The sequence below is a fragment of the Ambystoma mexicanum genome, chromosome 2p, assembly GCF_040938575.1.
Source record: "Ambystoma mexicanum isolate Mex_15411 chromosome 2p, UKY_AmexF1_1, whole genome shotgun sequence".
In the NCBI taxonomy this organism is placed as follows: domain Eukaryota; kingdom Metazoa; phylum Chordata; class Amphibia; order Caudata; family Ambystomatidae; genus Ambystoma; species Ambystoma mexicanum.
Genome location: NC_090923.1, coordinates 1,295,445,640 through 1,295,465,293, shown reverse-complemented (window position 1 = coordinate 1,295,465,293; position 19,654 = coordinate 1,295,445,640). Strand labels below are relative to the sequence as shown.

General features: G+C 45.9%; 1 protein-coding gene across 2 annotated transcripts in view; it reads right to left on the bottom strand.

Moving 5' to 3' along the window:
- DAGLB (diacylglycerol lipase beta) overlaps positions 1-19,654 on the bottom strand; it is a 948,044-nt gene that overhangs the window by 38,435 nt on the left and 889,955 nt on the right. For both annotated transcript variants that reach the window (XM_069645622.1, XM_069645623.1), the window contains exons 12-13: positions 17,223-17,291; positions 17,053-17,125 (exon numbers count right to left, since the gene is read on the bottom strand). In XM_069645622.1, the coding sequence (XP_069501723.1) occupies positions 17,053-17,125; positions 17,223-17,291 (142 nt within the window). The remainder of the gene's footprint in view (positions 1-17,052; positions 17,126-17,222; positions 17,292-19,654) is intronic.

Genomic DNA, 19,654 nt, shown 5'->3' with positions numbered 1-19,654 from the left:
GTAAAAAAGCATCAAATTGAAAATATGTCCTTCTCTTTTTACACAGGGTACCACACGCGGCCGTAACCCCACCCTCCTTAGCTTCGCCCCGCGCTTCACCCTTCAGTCCTTTTCTATTGCCAGGTCTGAGACCATTTAAGCAATAATAAAGGATACTTATTAGAAGGGACGGCAGGCGGCCGTATGGAGGAAAGGGGATTATGGACTAGAAGTAAGGTATTCACTACGGTGAGTAACTTTGTTATACTCCTATGTCCCGTCCCCTTTCCTCCATACTTTTGGGAGATTACCAATCACTCCTTACAGAATAACGAGTGGATGGAACTCCTTTACTGAAAGAGGTTTTTGAGAACAGCTTGTCCAAACTGAGCATCAGCCCTAGAGCTCAGGTATAAGCAGTAATGTTTCACAAAAGCGGATGGGGAAGCCCACGTAGCTGCTTTGGCAATGGTTTCTCAGTGAACATATTTTTGGAAGGCAATGGCAGCGGCCTTGCCCTGCACCAGATGGGCATGAATTCCCTTCGGAGGATGAAGGCCCTGAATGGAATACGCCTCAGAGGTACAGGAAGCAATCAATCGGGAGATAGTTGCTTTCGAGGATGGCTTTCCTTTTGGGTCACCGAAGGTCACCAAGAGCTGGGAAGAGCTCCGAAGATTAGATGTTCTGTCCAAATAAAACTTAAGAGAGCTTGCTTTACGTCCAAATTATGCAGAACCCTCTCGGCATCTGAGGCCGGTTCTGGAAAGAAAACTGGTAAGGAAATAGACTGGTTCAAATGAAAATCGAATACCTCATTTGGAAGGAAAGAAGGATTGGTCCGAAGGACAACCTTATCCTTGTGAAAGGTGAGGAATGGATGTTCTACCGACAAGGCCTGAAGCTCACTTACACGCCTTGCCGAAGTCACCGCAATCAGAAAAGCCATTTTCCAGGAAAGGAATTCCAAATCCACTGTAGCCATTGGCCTAAAGGGTTTATGGCATAAAGCAGTAAGAACCACATTCAGATCCGACTTAGGATGCGGGTTACGCACAGGTGGATACAGATGTAATAGACCTGCAAAGTGCCTTTTAATGACAGGGTTTGTCAAAGAAAAAGAGCAAGAGTCCGAAGACAGGTAAGCGGCAATAGCCGACAAATAAGTCCTGCAAGACAAAACATGCATGCCTGACGCTGTCAGATGAGAAATGAAGGACAGCGCTGTGTCAATGGCAGCTTCTCTGGGGTCTAGCTTTTTTGCTAAACATCAGCGACAGAAAGGAGCCATTTGCTCCTATACTGAGACCTGGTTGAAGGTTTTCTAGCCGCCTGGATGATACGCATATTTTCCACGGACAAATGTAATCTTTCTAAAGATTTGAACTCTGGCACATGGCCGCCAAGCCGAATGATTGTGGGGGTGGGTGCCACATCTGCTGATCACTCTGGTGAAGCAGGCTGGGAATCAGCGGAAGCCTGATCGGTGAGCAGACGAACAGGTGCTGAAGCTACGAAAACCAGAAACTGGCTGGCCACCACAGGGCTATGAACAGGAGAGTGCAATTCGACGTGTTCCTGAGCTTGCATAGCACCCGGTGAATCAGAGGAAGAGGTGGGAAGACGTAGGCCCTAATATTGTGCCACGGAATCTCGAGACCATCCCCCAGGGAAGAAGCTCAGAGCCCGTTGCTGGAAGAATAAAGAGGAAGTTTCCTGTTTGATGACATTGCAAAGAGGTGCACATATGGAGTGCCGAAATGGCAAAAAAGGTCAGAGAGGATCCCACTCATAGCTGACCACCGCTCGCCGGCTGAGAGAGACTGCCGTTAGATTCAGCTGGTCCGGAATGTGAACCTCCTACAGCCAAACACTGTGGTGAATGGCCCATTGCTAAATCTGAATGGCTAGATCTACAAGGGGAGGTGACCTGGTACCCCCCCTACTTGTTGACGTAAAACATGGATACCACATTGTCCGTGCATATGCGGACCACCTTGTTCACAATCCCTGGCTTGAAAGCTTTGAGCGCCAGGAAAATCGCCAGGAGCTCCACATAATTTATGCAAAATTGTCTTTCTTGCGGCGACCATAGGTTGACAACCTGAAGAAGATCAATCTTCGCGACCCAACCGATCAGGGAGGAGTCCGTCGTAATGGTCGCGCGAGGGGAGGGCTTCTGAAAAGGTGCACCCACCGACAGATTGCTGGAAGAAGCCCACCATAGGAGATCTGTCATCATGCAGGGCGGAACCACAACCATTTTGGTGTCCGGATCCACTGCCTGAAGCCAGGAGCTCTGAAGAGCCAACTGCGTAAGTCACATCTTGAGACACGCAAGGGGAAGAGCAAGCACGCACGAGGCCATGAGCCCCAGAAGCCTCTGGAACCACCAGGCGAACATGCTTTCCGACTGAATGAAGACTTGACACGTGGTTAACAGATCCGCCATCCTGTCCACCGTTAAGTACACTCTGCAGTCGATCGTGTTCCAGCGAAAACCCAGGAATATTAGGTCCGGAGAGATCATCATGGAGGATTTCTGCCAGTTTACTGACAGCCCAAGATTGAACAGGAGCTGAAGGAGAGACTGAAGATTGCTTGAGGCTTTCAACGGACAAGGACTGCGCAGAAGCCAGTCGTCCAAATATGAATACCCTGTAGCCTTAAAAAAGTCACGATGACGGACATCATCTGCGTGAAGACACGCAGCGCCGAGCTGAGACCAAAAGGGAGCACTCGAAACTGGTAGTGCTCCTCTCGCAGGGAGAATCGCTGATATTTCCGATGCAGGCTCCAAATCAGGATATGCATATAAGCATACTGAAGGTCCACAACGCTGAGCCAGTCGCCCTTCTGAAGAGAGGACTTTATTTGGCAGGGTGTAATCATCTTGAATTCCTCTTGGGGGAGAGAAAGGTTGAACTGGGAAAGGTCTAGAATGGTGCGCAGGCCAGCGTGGTTGGGTTTTGGCACCGTAAACAGATGAGAGTAGAAGCCCTCCACTCGTTCCACTAGGGGGAACAGGTTCTACAAGAACTAGAAGCTTCTGGACCTCAGCTCTGAGGTAGGGCATCCCCGACTGCTGAAAGGGAGGATTGAAGGGTGGGGGAGGGGCAAGCGGAAGCCTGCCCGAGTGATGGACAAAACCCACTGGTCGTCGGTGATGATTTGCCATGCCTCCACCGGAGTCTCGTGCGAGTGCCAAAAAATATTTTGCAGACTTTTCGGCTGAGAGACTACCTGTCCCTGAAGAGGAGGCTGACGACCGAGAGAAAAACCGGTCACGTTGCTGCCTCTGGCAGGAGTTACCCGGCAGAGCATCAGTCCTGCGCGACCTGCTGTTTTGGAACCCTCTGAAGCCTGAAGAGGATCGAGATAGGGACCCAGATCTCAGAGCTTTGACTAGGGCCTTCATGAACAGCGACTTGGCAGTTTGCGTGCTTGCCTTAGTCTTGGTGAGCTCGTCATCCGTTGAAGAATGAAACAACTCTTTGCAATCAAAAGGCAGGTCCAGAACTTTATCGTGGACCTCCTTCGAAAACTTTGTTGCATGAAGCCAAGCCTGACGAGAGGTGTCCACCCCCAGCATGAGGCCACGAGCTGAGGTGTCAACAGGGTGCGCAGCAGCCTCCAGCATATCCTGCGCCAACACCCTGGCATCTGACAAGCTGCCTTTAAAGTCTTCTAACCTGTCAACAGGAATGAACTGCTGGAAGTCAGCCAAAATTCTCCACAGTTTCATATTCGCCGCCGCCAGGATGAGCTCTAAGTTAGCCTGACGCAATTGCAGCTCCGAATTGGCAAATATCTTCTTGCCCAAGGAATCGAGCAATTTGTCCTCCTTGGACAGAATTTTAGCCGCAGCTGCGGAAGTCGCAGAGGCCGGCTTGGATTGCAGAGTGGCGGCCGCTACCACCGTCGAGGACGGGAGCGGGCATGACGCCAAGGCTACTTCCTTGGAGATGTGAAGCCTATAACAGGCGTCAATCCTTTTATTTACGTGCATCCCATTGTGGGGTTTATCCCAGACCTTGCGGGCCTAGGCCAGGATGTCCCTCTGAAGGAACAGGCCGGTGCACTCCTGTGGAGACAAGGTTAGCGCTCCTGAAAGCACCCCTTCCTGCGGAGCGGGTGCCTCAGGCACTGGTATGTCAAGGAGTGACATCATGTCCAGTACCCGGTCATGAAATGCTCGGGCAGAGCGGGGCTGGTCCTCACTGTCCTGATCTGCCAAAGGGTCGTCTAGAGCATCCGGATCCCCCGGCTGCGACGCGACTGGCATCAGATTGACATCACGCTCTGCTGGTGCTTGTCCACTGGTGACAAGGGAGGTAGAGGCGGAAGAGCCGGAGGAGGACCGGGATGCACAGGAGGTGCTGCTGCCGGGGCGACAGGCGCTGTGACAGGAACTGTCGGGGCAGGCAACAGAGTCTGAGGGCAGATTTCCCTAAAGAGGCCCTTAAAGTACTCCCTCATGGGATCAGAGTTCATTAGACTATGAAATTTCCCAAAAAAGGCATCCTCTGCCGAGACCTTAGGCGCTGGAGTGGGCAGAGGCCTCTCATGAGCAGCATAACCCCACAAACGCAGTGAGGAGGGCTGCAAGAGGGCCCGCCACCAACTGGGTCTACATAGACCAATGGGGACGATGTAGGAGGAAGCGAGACCGAATGTGTTAGTGGCATCCGAGCACGCCAGTCATAGGAAGGGCGGAACGGATTCACACTGTCGCGTGTAAAAGGTTGTCCACCGAAAAGAAGGTCCCCAGCACCCACCGTTAATAGCGTGGGTGTGAGGGAAGAATCCAAAATGGCCACCGTAGACCACGCGGGAAGGCCCGCCATTTTGTGAACATCTGAGGAGAACTGCATCACATGTGTAGATGAGGCAGTTGACTCCACAGATTGGTCAGGGTACTTGACAGAGATTTTAGCCTCGACACAAGGATCCTCGGCAGAGCCGGTACTATGGGGCCTTGGATGTTTACTGGACATCCTGTCCCTTGTACTAGCCTCCAAAGGAGGAACCTCGGCAATGCCGGTAACAGATGAGTTACAATTGACGACCTCTCCCTGTGCCCCCTCAACAGAACCGGTGACTCCGCGAGAGCGGGAAGGTTGAGGAATCCACCTCACAGACAAGACCTTAACAGGCCTCTAAGTTCTGTTGGTACACACCTTAGCCTTGTTAAGAGGAACCTCGGAACAGAGTCTGGTCTTAATAGCTCCCCCGAGAGGGGCCTCAAACCGTGGTTTGGTACAGAAAGCCTCAACAGAGCTAAAACAGATGCTTTTTTACAAAAAGCGCTCCGGTCCCATCCCACGGGACGGAATGTCCCAAAAGTATAAAGGAAAGGGGGCGGGACGTAGGAGTACCTATGATACTGTTGATCTCTTATGTTGACAATATTAACACCAAAAATGCCCAGAAAGCTCACAGTCATCATATACATATCAGCTAAAACTGGAAGTAGGTGCTGTAATTATGCTACTGCGCAATCTTATGCCATCACAGGGACTATGCAATGGAACAAGGTTGACAATTACGCATCTACAGAGACACATCATAGAAGCTTGTCTAATAGATGGATTAAACTTAGATACTGTTCTTATACCACGCATATCTCTCATTCCATCTGATACAATTATGCCTTTCAAATTCAAAAGAAGACAGTTTCGTATCCATTTAGCCTTTTCAATGATCGTTAATAAGTCACAGGGACCTACGCCCCTTCCTGGAAACGATCAGTGGTAATTAAAACATTTCAGAAGGGGGACAGAAGTGACTATGAATTACCAACCGATATTGTCCTTTAAAATATGCTAGAACGGCGTATGTTATACCGGGAATAACTAGTCACACTGAAAAATGCAAAAGAGGCATGGAAGGGCAAACGTTGGCAGCAACTGGAAGAGGTGACTTTTGGAAGATAGTCTCCCAGGGCAACAACCCATCAATAGATAGATCGAGAGGGTTCCCTGCTTCCTTGGCCTGGACCGATCATTTTTTAAGGTTGTTCAGCTGTGGGGGAGAGGGTATTGATGCAGAAACATCTATCGGTACACTCAAGGTCCCATTACAGCTGACCTGCCTTTTTTCGGAGTTTCAGGTCGACGAGGTAAAGAAAAGCCCTGTTCTCCATCCTTATTGGAAAGACCCCCGGTCCTGATATGGTGGTGACAGACATATTTAGGCAGGAACATTAAATATGGGTTCCTGTGTTTACTGAAATGTTCAACGAGTTTGGGGCCAGAAGTGTATTTCGAGATAGCTGAAGGAATCCATAATAATTTCGATATTTAAAAAAGGAGACATGATGGACTCCAGCTGTTATCGTACAATATCCATGATTGATGCCAATGCAAAATGGCTGGGCAGGGTGATGCATCCTCGTATAGTAAACTGGCCGAAATAAAGTAACATTCTGCCAGAGAAGCACTATGGGTAAAGGGCATGAATTGGCAGAGTGGAGCAGGTCCTGAACTTCAACTTGATTTTGGACAAGTATGTTAAAGGCTATAACTGTCCAGCCTACCTGGGGTTCATGGACCTTAGTCACGCATTCAATAGGGAACACCGTGTAAAGCTGTGGAATTTACTCCAAACGATGGGCTTACCGGGGCCCATTTTGAATATACTAATCTCCCTACATACGCACCTGAAGGCGGCAGTGAAGTTGAACAATGAAGGAAAACTATCTCCATCATTTGACATTTCACGCAGGGTCAGTAAAGGGTGTGTCCTGGCCCCACTATTGTTCAACCTTTATGTCTGCAATTTGGCAGCTGAACTAAATAAAGTCACAAAAGATACACCTAGAGTTGCGGCGGGGAATATAACTGTGCTGTTTTACGCCGATGTCGCAGGGAAGCACTCCGTCAGCACTACAGAAACTTGTTAATGCCTATGTGAAATATATGTGGGGCACAGATTCGTCAATCAATATAAAGAAATCAAGTTATGTGTGTTGGTAGGCAATTTAAAATCCTGCCTCATACCTTTGCATCTGGACATAAGCTTCATTGGGTGGACAAATTCACTTATTTAGGGGTGACTTTTAATAGTAGGGCAAATTGGTCTAATCATTTTGCCAAAACAACACGGAAATGTGCACAGGCTTGTGATGCATTGCAAAGGTTTAAACTAGAGATGGGTGGGTAACTATTAATCCAACACTCAACATCTACCGGGCTAAACCTGTTGCGTCATGCGTTTATGGTGCAGATGTTTGAGGTCTGTCTCCAGTCCATTCGATTCAGGTTAAGGAAAATTGATTCCTCTGAAAGGTTTCCAATGAAACAAAGAGTACCTTAATATATTTGCTTCATCGAGAATTAAGGTTGGACTATATAAATGATCCTATAAGCTTAAAGCCTTTGTTATTTTGGACAAGACTATAATCACAAACTGAGCATCATCTAACACATGAGATCCTACAGGATCTGAAACTTTCAGATACCTGCAGAAATATTACCTGGCTAAACTCTCTGAACAAAGCATTTGGGAGCCTTGATTTGTTAGGGCTTAATGCTGTTCCAGCAAATGTTTCGAAAGCTGATGTTACACTGGTGCGACAAAAATATATGGAGTATAGAAGGGACTCGTGTGGCCGTCTTGAGTCCAAAAAAGCAGTCAGTCCTCAGGAGCCATGACTATGGTTGCAGTGGGAATAATGCAGATTATATGTGTTGGTTTCATTATAAACGAAAGAGGAGTGTCTTGCTACACCTGAAGACAAGCTGTGTACTGTCGCTAGTTAAGGGACTGGACGGCATTAACTATATAGGCTCCGAATCGAATATCCGATGTCCATGAAATGTTACTCTAAACCATGAGCTGGTTCATCTTTTGTTTTTCTGTCCACTTTGGAATAAACCCAGGTCTAGATTTTTAATTACAATTTTAAGGAATTCAAATTGTACTTCAATAAAAGAAGCAACTAGTTTTATACTATCACGGTTATCGAAAGAGGCTGCATGGGCTGTGTACATGTATTTAGAAGCCACAATTCAGTTGATTGTGGACAACTTGCTCGAATGACTGTTTGCACTGATTTCAAATGTTTATGCTTGAACGTATTTTGGCCATTTTATTATGCTAAATAACTCGAAGTATTTTTCTAAATTTGTATTGTTTTGTACGTCATCTTTTATTTAAGTTCATGTCCTTCGAAATAAAGATGAATTCATTCATATTCATCCATTCCCCCATTTCTTTTTAATTAATCCAAGCTACTCCTTTTTAAATGGATGATCAATTTTCTACATTTTCAACCCCCAAAGACCAATATACTTTTTTCCCTCTGCACTTCACTCTATCCATCACTCAGCTACAAAGCTCACATGTATATTACAAGTCAGGTGGATATTTTACCCTGGCACATTGCAGGTATGCAACATTTGTTCTTGCAACAAGCATTCTCATTTAATGAGGTTGAACATTAAACTGCATAGTGAAAATGCAGCCTCACTGCAATATTGCAATAAACATATTCAAATAGGTATGGACTTGTATTACTATGCATCAAACAGAGGTGGGAGAAAGTAAAGTAAAAGGTGACTTTAGGAGATTGCAGAAACATTTGATTGCCCCCATCGATTTTCTTCAGATACCAATGCTTTCCAATTCAGAATTTCTTTTGGCTGATGTGGAACCTTTCCTTTATTCTAGAACACATACTTCCCTGGGGAAGAAATAGTGCACTCAATCCATTTACTAATGGCAAGGGGGTGCCTCAAGGGGACATGTACTACCCGAGCCACTAGATTTTGGGCACATGGTGACATGAGGAAAGGTCGCCTGGTGACCCCACCTTGGTCCCATTCATGTGGGCAGGGAACAATCAAACTGCCGCCCCTCAGGCCAGACATAACCCAACCGACCGGCCCACTAGAGCAACGTACTGATTGCTTTGCCCCAATCATAAACTCTTCAGAAACTCTGTAGGGTTACACTAGAAATCCCTCTTCTCCAACCAAGGGAACCTGAAGCTTTCTCTGAGCAGACCCAAACTTTTGAAACAGGAAAAGGAAATTTTCCCTTTAAGATAGAGCGTTTCTCATCGACAAAAGCAAGTCTTTAGATACTGTTACAACATTATTTGACGTATTAGACAGCGCTTCGTTGGGAGCCTGCAGTATTTCTTGTGAACTCTGCAGAACTACTGATACCATGTTGCAAGTTTGCGACTTCCAAAACAGCAATCAGTGCAAGTAGAAAAGTTTCAGCTGCACTGTTCCCTGAAACCTAACTCACTCACCGGAAAAAACATTCTTGTTCACTCATGATATGCATAGAAGGCTCCAACAGCATACACACTATTTCCAGCCGTAAAATCACACATTAGGAGGAGCTCAGCACAACACCGGCAGCAGCCAGAAGGGCCAAAGAAGGAAAAGTTATAATTCACAATGGCAGTCAGGTATAGCCTTAGCCCAGCCCCCAAAGAAGCCTTAAGTGTACATAAGAGGGGTAGCCAATCACTGCTCTCACCAAATTACCAGACGCAGATGCAGACCCTTGATGGAAGACCTACACAGCGGCAGGTGGGAACCCACTATACCTCTCTCCAATCCGGTTAGGCAGTTGCATTGTAGGAAAGGAGGCTCATGTTTGGAGAAGACTGGCAAGCAGAAGTAGAAGTTAGAGACAGATGAGAGTAGAGGATTGGCAGCAGTAGAATCCAGGAAGTGGTGGTCAGAGCTAAGAGAAGCAAGTGGGTGCTGATAACATCAGAGGGTGAAAGTGCGCATAAGGAGGTGATGGAAAAGGTGGAGCAGGTGATAACATCAGACAGTGAATATGGCCAATGGACAGTACTCTAAAAGGCATTAAGCAGTCAAATGCAAAAGCGTGACAGAATTAAAAGAAACATGGTGCACAAATACCCACTGCTACCAGTCCATCTTGGACACATCATGGAAGTAACTACAAAGTTTCTAAAAACAAAGTTAAAGGGATAAAAAGTATCCCTACCACACTTCACTCTAAGGTGAAGTGTGCAGTGTGAAATAAAGAGAGAATTTCACATTGGGGAACAGAAATCTCCTGCAATGATTGCCATAAGGACTGATCAGTGCCCCAAAACAGATGAGTTTAGCAAGGCAAGAGAAGTGAAAAGGTGACACTTGCCTCAAAAGTCAGGACAGACTCAAAACAACAGCAAAATGGAGCGAACACAGCAAAAAGAAAATCTTTCATGACAGGGGTAACATTAGGAGGATGACAAAAAGTCTAGCCAGCAACGTCAGGTGAGAAGGAGAGGAATCAGAAGGAGAGAGCAAATAGCACCTATCTAGAAAGTATAAGAAGGCTCCAAGAGGCCCTAGGCAGGACTAGAAAGTGCGAGGATGTATGGGCTACGGACAAAGAGTTTATTGTGAGTTTTGAGAGGTTGGGGAAGATAGACCAGGCACAGGTCCAGGCAGACCCCAGGGATCCCTTCTTTTGCACTCCCTGCTGGCTATGTTCTCTAGCCTGCTCGATCACACGAATATATGCAAGAGTGAGATATGGGAACCTAGAAACCCTGCAGGAAGTTTAGCCTTAGAAGAAGGGGTATCTCTAAAACTGCAATGTCCCGGAAGGTGTCAGGTCATCTCTCTTGTAAAGAGACTTTATTTTACTTCTGAGGTTGTGGGGGGGCCAGTTACCAGCTCCCTGTAAAAGAACTAGTGGGGAAGAGGAGGTTCCTAGGTTAACAACAAGAAAGCCATCCTGACGTTTATTTTGTCTGGAATATCCCACTTTTATTTTGAATTACCCAACCTTGTAAAACAAACCGTAAATAAAATAAATTAACTCTGTCACTTCCCCTGACGCACATACATTGTTCGACCTGGTGAACTGGGGCAAGCTACATTGGCAGGGTCCTAACACACTATGGGTTTGGCCCAGCCTTTACAAAATGAGCCCTGGCTAATTACCAGCAACTCTCCACATAGCTTAGAATCAACAGGGCAATATTGAAACCTCTCTTGGGCCTTGTAAGGACCCCCCTCTCTCTCCTCTAATCTTCGCACATTCAATGGAGTCATTTGGCTCTAGAATCTGTGACGACCCGGGAGTTCGAGGATTGCATGTGGGCTGCTCACCCTCACCAACGTGAATGCCTCTTTTGCATCCTTACTTCGAGAAATCGAACCGTTTGGATTGGCATCAGGCTTCAGGATCAACTATGCCAATCTAGCGGCATGGGGGTGCCAAAAAAGCATCTGGAAGGGCTTACAAAACTCAGTTCGGTGCCAAGGGGCGCATCTGATATTACTTACCTGGGCGTCCAAATTCCGAATAAGACCTCTCGGATATACCAACTAACTTTCCTCAGCTATTCAAAACGTTGCAAGAAGATATGGACTTCTGGCACAAGCAGGAGATCTCGTGGTTTGGCAGGATCATCTCCCTCAAAATGAATCTGGTTACCAGGCTTATCAATCATTACCTCGCCCTGCCAGTACAAATACCAGATGCAGATCTAGGGAGACTGCAGAGGGAGATGATGGCATTCGTATGGGGAAAAAAAAACTTGGATAGTGAGAAAAGTGATGCTTTGGGGTGTTAAGAATGGGGGGCTCAGAGTCCCAGACGCCTATAGATATAACCTGGCCGCTCAACTATCTCATGCATTTACATGGAAAATGCAAGAGGATCCCCCCAAATAGAAGCACATTGAGGAGGCTTGGTCCCCGTCTCCCCTGTTTCATTTGTGCCACTTGCGACCGGCCCACTAACTTCCACTACAACTACAATTCACTAGTGGAGAAGGGCGATGTGCAAGCGAGGGATCAAGGCCTTCCAAAATCCCATCACCCCAGTCTGGGGTAATCAAGTCTTTCGGCCTGGGTGTGACCTAGTGGATCTTTGAAGATGGCTGGAGGGTGGACAAACTTCTCCGAGACATCTTTGTAAATAGGACCCCCCTGTGCTTCAAAGAATGCACAGTCAAATTCCAGGTCCCATGAGGATAGCCCACCTTTGGCACCGGATGTCATATCCCTCCACAAGATCACACGGGGTTGGTGAGCTTAATGCATTAGAACTTGCGCTCACAGGAATGGCACCTAGAGGAAAGGTTCCAATCTTGTATAGGGTACTGGACAGGTCGAACCCCCCAATTAAGAAAGGCTACATGGAAAAACGGGAGAGGAACCTAGGAAGGGAACTAGGATAGGAGGAATGGAATCGAATCTTGGCCTGCACATTCGGTAGCTCCAAGTGATTAACTAAATAAGGAGGGATCAGTAAAGGCGTGTTATAGGTGGCATGCAATGCCTGAAACGTTACACAAAAGCAACCCCTGGTTCTTGCCACTATGTTGGCGGGGTTGTGGGGCTTTGGGAACCCTCTTCCATCTTCTCTGGTCATGCGAGAAATACACCCGATTCTGGAAAGAGGTACTTGCTCGAATTAAACGCATTTCTGGGTTGACTATTCCCTGGGACCCTGGTGTGATACTGCTGGGCGATATGGGGGGGGGGATCAAGTGTACCCCATGTCAGGCCCCCTACCAGGCCTACATATGCACCAACTAACTGCAGCCAAGATCACAATAGCCCGCCACTGGAGGGACCCCGAGGGGCGCATTATTACTATGTGCTGGGTCAAGTGTTGGGATACAGCGGTGGGGGAAAAGCATGGGCCGAGTGTGGAAATTCCACAGCGCGTGGTCTCCTTTGCTGGATAATGCACACCGATTTCCTGGCATAGCGTGTAAACCACCTACTATCCAGTGGTTCACTAACTACTGACACAGAACCTAGGAACACTGCCAAATACGTGTTGTTATCCCTATTGTGCCATCAATTGCATTGGTCCCTATGATCTTACCGCGTGCCGTGATTGCACCATGTTACTACTATTGTTTGTTACCTCCAGGCTGTACAGTTGTAAAATGCTTTGATATATCCTGTGGCTATTGTTGAATATGAATTTCTTGCTCAATAAAAAGATTTATTTAAAAGAAGAAAAAAAACATTGGCAGTTTCCTTTTTGATCTTTTGTATGAACCGGCACGAACAAGTAACAACAAGTGAAAGAACAAACACATTTTAAGCAAAGAGAAAGCTACTTTCTTTTAACAATAACCCTACAGCAAGTTTATCTTCCCCAGAACCTAAGCACTGAATAGTATCCTGCAGATGGGGTCCATATCCCTGGCAGTGAATCAGTGAGGGCAACGCATCTGTCTTGGAAGCAAGACAACGCAGTGCAACACAGGTTTGAATCCCGATCACACGCTTAGAAACCAATCTCTGGTATTAAGTGCGTTATAAAAGAACAATTATAATTATTCAACTTTAAGGATTTGGGAGGCGGCAAGTATTAGATCTAACTTTCATCTGAAATGTTACAACCACTTTTGCATAGATTTTGTGTATTGCACACTTTATTTTGACTGTGAAAGCATTTGTTAATGAGAAATATCTATTGAAATATATTTTATTGTGCTATTATGCTTAGCGAACACAAATAACTTGAAGTGAAACAAATGATGCCCCACCTACTGTGTCAATTGGGGGTGTGCACAGTGGCAGCCAGTGAATTTTGTCATTAAAGGGGTTTTAATATTTTCCCCAATATATGTCTGTGCAATCAAGGGTATCAAGGGAGCCCAAGTCAAGCAGGGGTAGGGTGATAAGGGGGTACTGGTTCAGTACGGTTCTCCCCCAGAGAAATGCTTTCAAATGGGTTGAAAGGGTGCATTTTATAGCACACATCTTGTGAACAATTGGCTGGCATTACCCTCTTGAACTTTTCTGGTGGAAGAAAAAGACAGAAACAAGACAGGTCCTTGGACCCCCCCCAGCTACCTATGCTTTCTGAGGGACTGAAAAGATACAAGAGAGAGGGGCCTAACTTCACATTTCTCTTCTCAAGTAGCTTTGACATCTACAGCAAAAGTGCTGGTGAACCCATATGTAGTAGACAATGGAATGAAGGAGGGGTCGAAGGAATAGGGAGATGAAACACCCCTGAAACCACAGAAGGCAGCCAGGGATCAGAGAAATGGCGACACCAAGAATCTGCATGCAAGGCTGACCTGCCCTAAATGACAAGGAGGCACAAGTCTGGGAGAAGAATGGAAAGGATGAAATCAGAACACCTGGGACGAGGACATGATTTGTTTGCAACCTTTCTGGTTGTCTGGTTGTCTGGTTCTCTGTTCCCGATAGTCTCGGTTTCCACCAAACATTCTGAACCTTGACGTTGGTTTTCCTTGCCGTGCAAATGTTTCATGAGCATGTCAAATGAATTGACAGTCGCAGAGCTAGCCTTCTTAATGTTAAATTCTTCATCTGTAGACAAATTAAAGAGGCCAGTTCCAATGAAGCACAAATACAGGATACACTTTTGATCATCGGTAGTGAACCTAGTGGAATACATCCAGGCAGATCATCTCATATCTGACCTCGACACTCGTCCCTTGTCTTACAGTGCCTATGCGGTGAACTATGTGGTGGAGTGATAGTTCCTTTAAATCCTGTGCCACTTGCTTAGCCTCTCCCGATCCAGAGTTGAGCAAGTCCTGCCTGCTCTGGGGAAGATCTGGGTCTGAAATTTCAAGCCACAGATGTTGATTATCAGCTTCTGAAGTGCATCCGCATTTGCTTGACGCAGGTCACGCCCTGCAGTGGAGTAAACATATAATTAATTAAAGACCATGGTCACTTTGGTCTTCGTGGCGAATGACACCTCAGTTAATGGGCGCCATTTTTATTTCCAACAAGGCGCTCTGTTGCTCCTTGTTGAAGCGGAAGACGTGCTACAGTTGTTTAGGAAGACTCCATGTACAGACTGCTACTCCCTGCCTGCATTTACAAAACAGGTACGCGAGCACCAAGATCTTGCCTCTCAATGCTTGCCAATCCTTTTGCCTTTCTCAGAACTTTGTTCCTCAATGTTTTCCTCTTTTTGTTCCATTTCCCTGTCCCTCTCTGTTGCTCTCCTCCTCCTGTATTCCTGTCCTGCTGTCCCTCCTCAGCTTTCCTCTTCTGTGTTCGTTTTGACTCTGGTTGGAAATATGTTTCTCTTCTAGCTTACGTCCTCCTTTGGGATTTCGCTTCCTTACGCTCCTCATCTGGCGGCTCTAGGCACTTACTTGGAACTCTGCTACAGCCTCATTGTTACTTCTCATCACTTCCAGCTCACACAGGATTTTACTTCCTTTGGGAAGGTTTTTTCCTGTGCCTATTGCATTCCACTCTGGAGGCTACCTGGCCTGGGTTGATACCTTTCAGGCAGGGTGGCATCTGAAGAGTCTCGTCCTTATCTTCATGACCCTCGCTCAAAATAGAAAAATCGCAAAGGAAATCAGAAGACTCATCAAGGAAAATCGGCTAACAAATTGTCTCATAAGAAATCACAGGTGAGCCAAACTGTTGTTTGACATTTCTGACAGTTTGAGACAGCACCAGACCATTACTCCTGTGACAAAGGGCCCAGTTCAAGATTTGATATGTGGAATGCATGAGCTGAAAACAGAAATGCAAAATCTCAAGGCAGAAAATGCTGCTCTTCGCCAGATGGTTTTGACTAGGGATGTACTTGCAAAAGAAAGCCCCACATTAGGAACAGTTCTGGAGAAATAAGATGGCTCTCCAAGAAAATTACGATCATTCCTGGATTCTTGCTTGGTGCATTTCACTTTTAAACCCCATTTCTATGCTTCCGATAGGGCTAAGGTGAAGTTTATCATCTCACATTTAAATGGCAATTTACTTACTTTGGCATCTTTTGGGGTGGGGCCAAGCCTGATTTGCATATGGTCTTTCCCCATCTGTAATGGCTTGGCAGGCGAAGAACGATGATCTGGAGGGTTGTCCAGAGCAATACCGGTGGTTAAGATTCATTCTAAACCTTCCAGCTATCACCCCTTTGCTTTTGCTTTGTCACCCCGAGTGGGACGGGTATGCCAAGACGTGGGTCCTGTGCCTGCTGGGCCTAGAGACCCAAGCTACTCCTCACTGATGAGGCCCAACAAGGCCAAAACATGTTTGGGGATGTTTGTGGTCTCGTGCAGAAGGGAGGTGGCCTAGCAGTTCGGGCTGGACTGCCTCTTTTGGGGTGTGGCCAAGCCTGATTTGCATATGGTCTGTCCCCTTCTGTAATGGCTTGGCAGGCGAAGAACAATGGTCTGGAGCGTTGGCCGGAGCAATGCCAGTGCTTAATATTCATTCTAAACCTTCCAGCCATCACCTCTTTGTTTGTGCTTTCTTGGGCAACACCTTTGGTTTCCACTGGGGATCTGTAATTGGACAACTATGCAGGTTTCCTTGCATCATTTAAAGCAATGTTTGATCGCCCAGATGTGGTCTATACCACTCATGAAAAACTCTTGGATTTCCAACAAGGCTCTCAGGATATGTTAACCTATGTTACGAAGTTCAAACAGCTAATTAAAGAAGTGGATTGGTCTCCGAGTGCCTGTTTCACTCACTTGCCAGCACATAGTGCCACAACTTCTTTTCATACACTTCGACCACTGGTTAAAACCGTAATTCATTAGTTTTCTTTTGTTGCAATAAGTCCCTTGAGCCTTACTAACTGACTGTCAAGCCATTCTTCAGCATTGACACAACCCCACTTATGCGTTGACGAGAAACTTGCCTCAAAATTCCTACAACTATTCTGCTGTATGGCCTCATGTTTGTGAGGTGGTTCTTGATCGATGGTATAGGGGAATCTATGTTCGAGTGGTAAAGCATGGTGCCTAATACATAATATTTTGAGGAGGAAATATATTACTCTGCAAGAGTTAATCCTTCTTAATTGCAGAGGAGGTTCCATGTTACAAACAATGCAAGGCAGACAGCAGTGCCAAATGACTTACAAAGGTGGGCATGTAGATTGTGAAACTACTAAAACAGGGCCAATGGAAAGTCGAGGGTGGATTTTAGTGAAGAAAAACTGTAATTGGAGTGCTCTTTTATTAGAAGACTATGACCACAAACACACAGACACACTTGAAACCTGATTAACACATGACCTGTGTATCCATTGTTCAAACATACACTTTGACTATTCTTACAGATTTGATTTTGGAGTCTTTATTTGGCAACATATCTCCCTTACCTTAGGCTTATTACAGTTGGCAACCATTCTCAATATTCTGCTTTTAAGATCTTCCATGTTAGGCATGCTTAATCTGGTTGGCACATGAAAAAATGAACAATTATTGACTTGCATTGTGTAGAACACACAACCACTGAGCAATAAACGAATTGTAAAACAGCATATCTTACCTTGGAACAAGATCCTTTCCAACTATCACAGACACAATGAAATTCTTTGAATAATCAGCAAGAGCTTTGCTAGGAACAAGAAAATAATATTTTATTTACTAAAGAAATAGCCACAATGTATCCAATGCAAACTTTAGGAAATACTGATAAAGTTAAAATTATTTTTTGAATTTTAGAAATCGTTAATTAGGCATTGCAATAACAAATCCCCATTCCAAACTCTTCCTTGTGTAAATATTCTTCATCTATGTTTCTGAATATCTTCTTGTATGATCTTGACACTACGGATTCCTTTTTGCTTTTCTCTGTAAAGCTCTCAGATGACTATTTGGGCCTGATCAGCGCTTTATGAAACAAATAAACTCACAGATTCAAGCTTTATGTCCAACATCCATGTTAGGGAGAATTCTCATTCTATGGCTAATTTCCCTTACCTATAGAGTCCCCCAGCAGCTTTGCTGGATTTGAAGGGTTTGTTTCTTTTTATCTGCTAAGAGTGAGACTCTTTCTCCCACTCTTAGGCATGTTTGCTATGTGTGTTCTAGGCTATTTATGTGTTTAATGCCTATGGGATTTTCTCTCCCCCATAGGAACCATCTTTATTCACATGTGTTACACAGCACCCTCAGTGCAGTGACACAGGGGTGTCGTAGCGACCCCGAAACATAGACTCCATACCCTGGGACTGACTACTGTCTCCCAGGGCATGTAAAGTCCCCATTGACTTTACTAGTCAATTCTTATGAACTTAACCAGTACAACCCATCTTACTATGGAGGTACTGGAAAGGGTTAACAGTTTTTCCCTTAGGTTCATTTTCGAGGGGGTACCGTAAAGTCCCTCTCTCTAAAGTTTCTGGCTGGTGGCAGTGGTTACTACCATAAATATTGGACCGCAAATATTTTCCTATGGGATTTTCCCATTGTTCGAGCCTACCACTTTTTCTGACAGCCTCTAACATACCGCCGGTTTATTTTATTATTAACTTTACTCCGGTAGGTTTTATTTGCTAGAACTTTAATATAAATTCTTTCTCGTGTCTTACTCTAAACTCCTAACCCAGGTCGGGGATCCTTTGTTTGTCATTTTGGCGGGCTTCTGCCAAGAAGCCCTCCTTTCGGCGCCACTGATCTGGGGTGGGTCCATTGTGTGGGAGGGGGAGTAGGCCCCCTCCGCAACCCATGTCGCACTCTATCCTGATAGGCTGGAGGGTCTCCCGCCAAGATGACCACTCCACTGTGTATATGACAGCTAGGCTGTATGAATGGGGTTCTCTTTGCATAAAAGCAGGGTCCTGTGGACTGGAAGAGCAAGAAGTCGCCACTGGAACTACGGAACCGAAGGGGAGAGAAGCCACGGACATCTTCAGCACCTGCACCACCGGTGAAGCCCTGCTGCAGCGTCTCACCACTTTTCTTCCACACGACGAGAGGAGATCTTCGCAAGAGCCTTCTTCCCTTGAGCTGGCGGGACCAACCAGTTCACCAATCGCTTCCTCGGACCTGCCTTGGTCGAATCGCCAGTGCCCAGCACTTGGAGGCCGGATAGCCAGGCAGCCATCCACCCGGACCGCGATTTAAAGGAGCGTACCTTTTTTTCATTTGGCAACACCGCGGCTGGTTTCATCCCTGGGTAGTGCAGTAACTCAAACCTTCCTCCACAACGAGAGCCTCTCTTCCTATGCTGGATCCCCCGAACTGCAGGAACTACCAGGAACAACCACCACCACAGGAGCCACTTCTTCATTTAAAGGTACTTTGTTCCGCCAGGCCTCCCTTTCTGTCTGGTAGCCCTAAAGGTGTTTGAAATCCTTTATCTACTTGTTGGGTTGAATATTTTCGCTCCTAAACTCTAGGTCCTGTACCACTGACTCTAGCTCAGGCCTATTGACTCTGGCTGATTTGTTAGATCTGCTCTCACTAGATTGATTCTCAATGTGAAATGTGTTGATGCACTCGAATCTTCTAAGCACCTCTTCCTTCCTACTGTTTTAACTTGTGAAGTGCCATTTTGCTCAGTTTTCAATTACTTATCTTTCTGCTAAAGTATTGCTGTGCATTACTTGTTCACAAAACTTCAGGGAAGTGTTGCCAGGCGGTGTCTGAAGATATTTCGGTTTAACTTGTGCTTTCCCTCCCCTTTTCTGAATTGCTAGAGTGCCATTTGTAGTTGGTTTTCACTGTGCCGTTTTGCTCAGTTTTCACTCTACCGCAAACTTGTCTGCAATTGACTAGGGAGTTGTATATACATTCCTTGACTAAACTTCACTTGCTTTCTCAACTGTGATTTATGTGTCGAACCAGATGTGTATAAAATAAATCTATATATTATCTTTTTAATACAAAGCTTTGGTCAGGGTTTTCTTGTGCCATAGTACTGTAATACCTATCGTGTAAACCCTGAATACTGCTAATCTCCCTCTTGAGATAGGT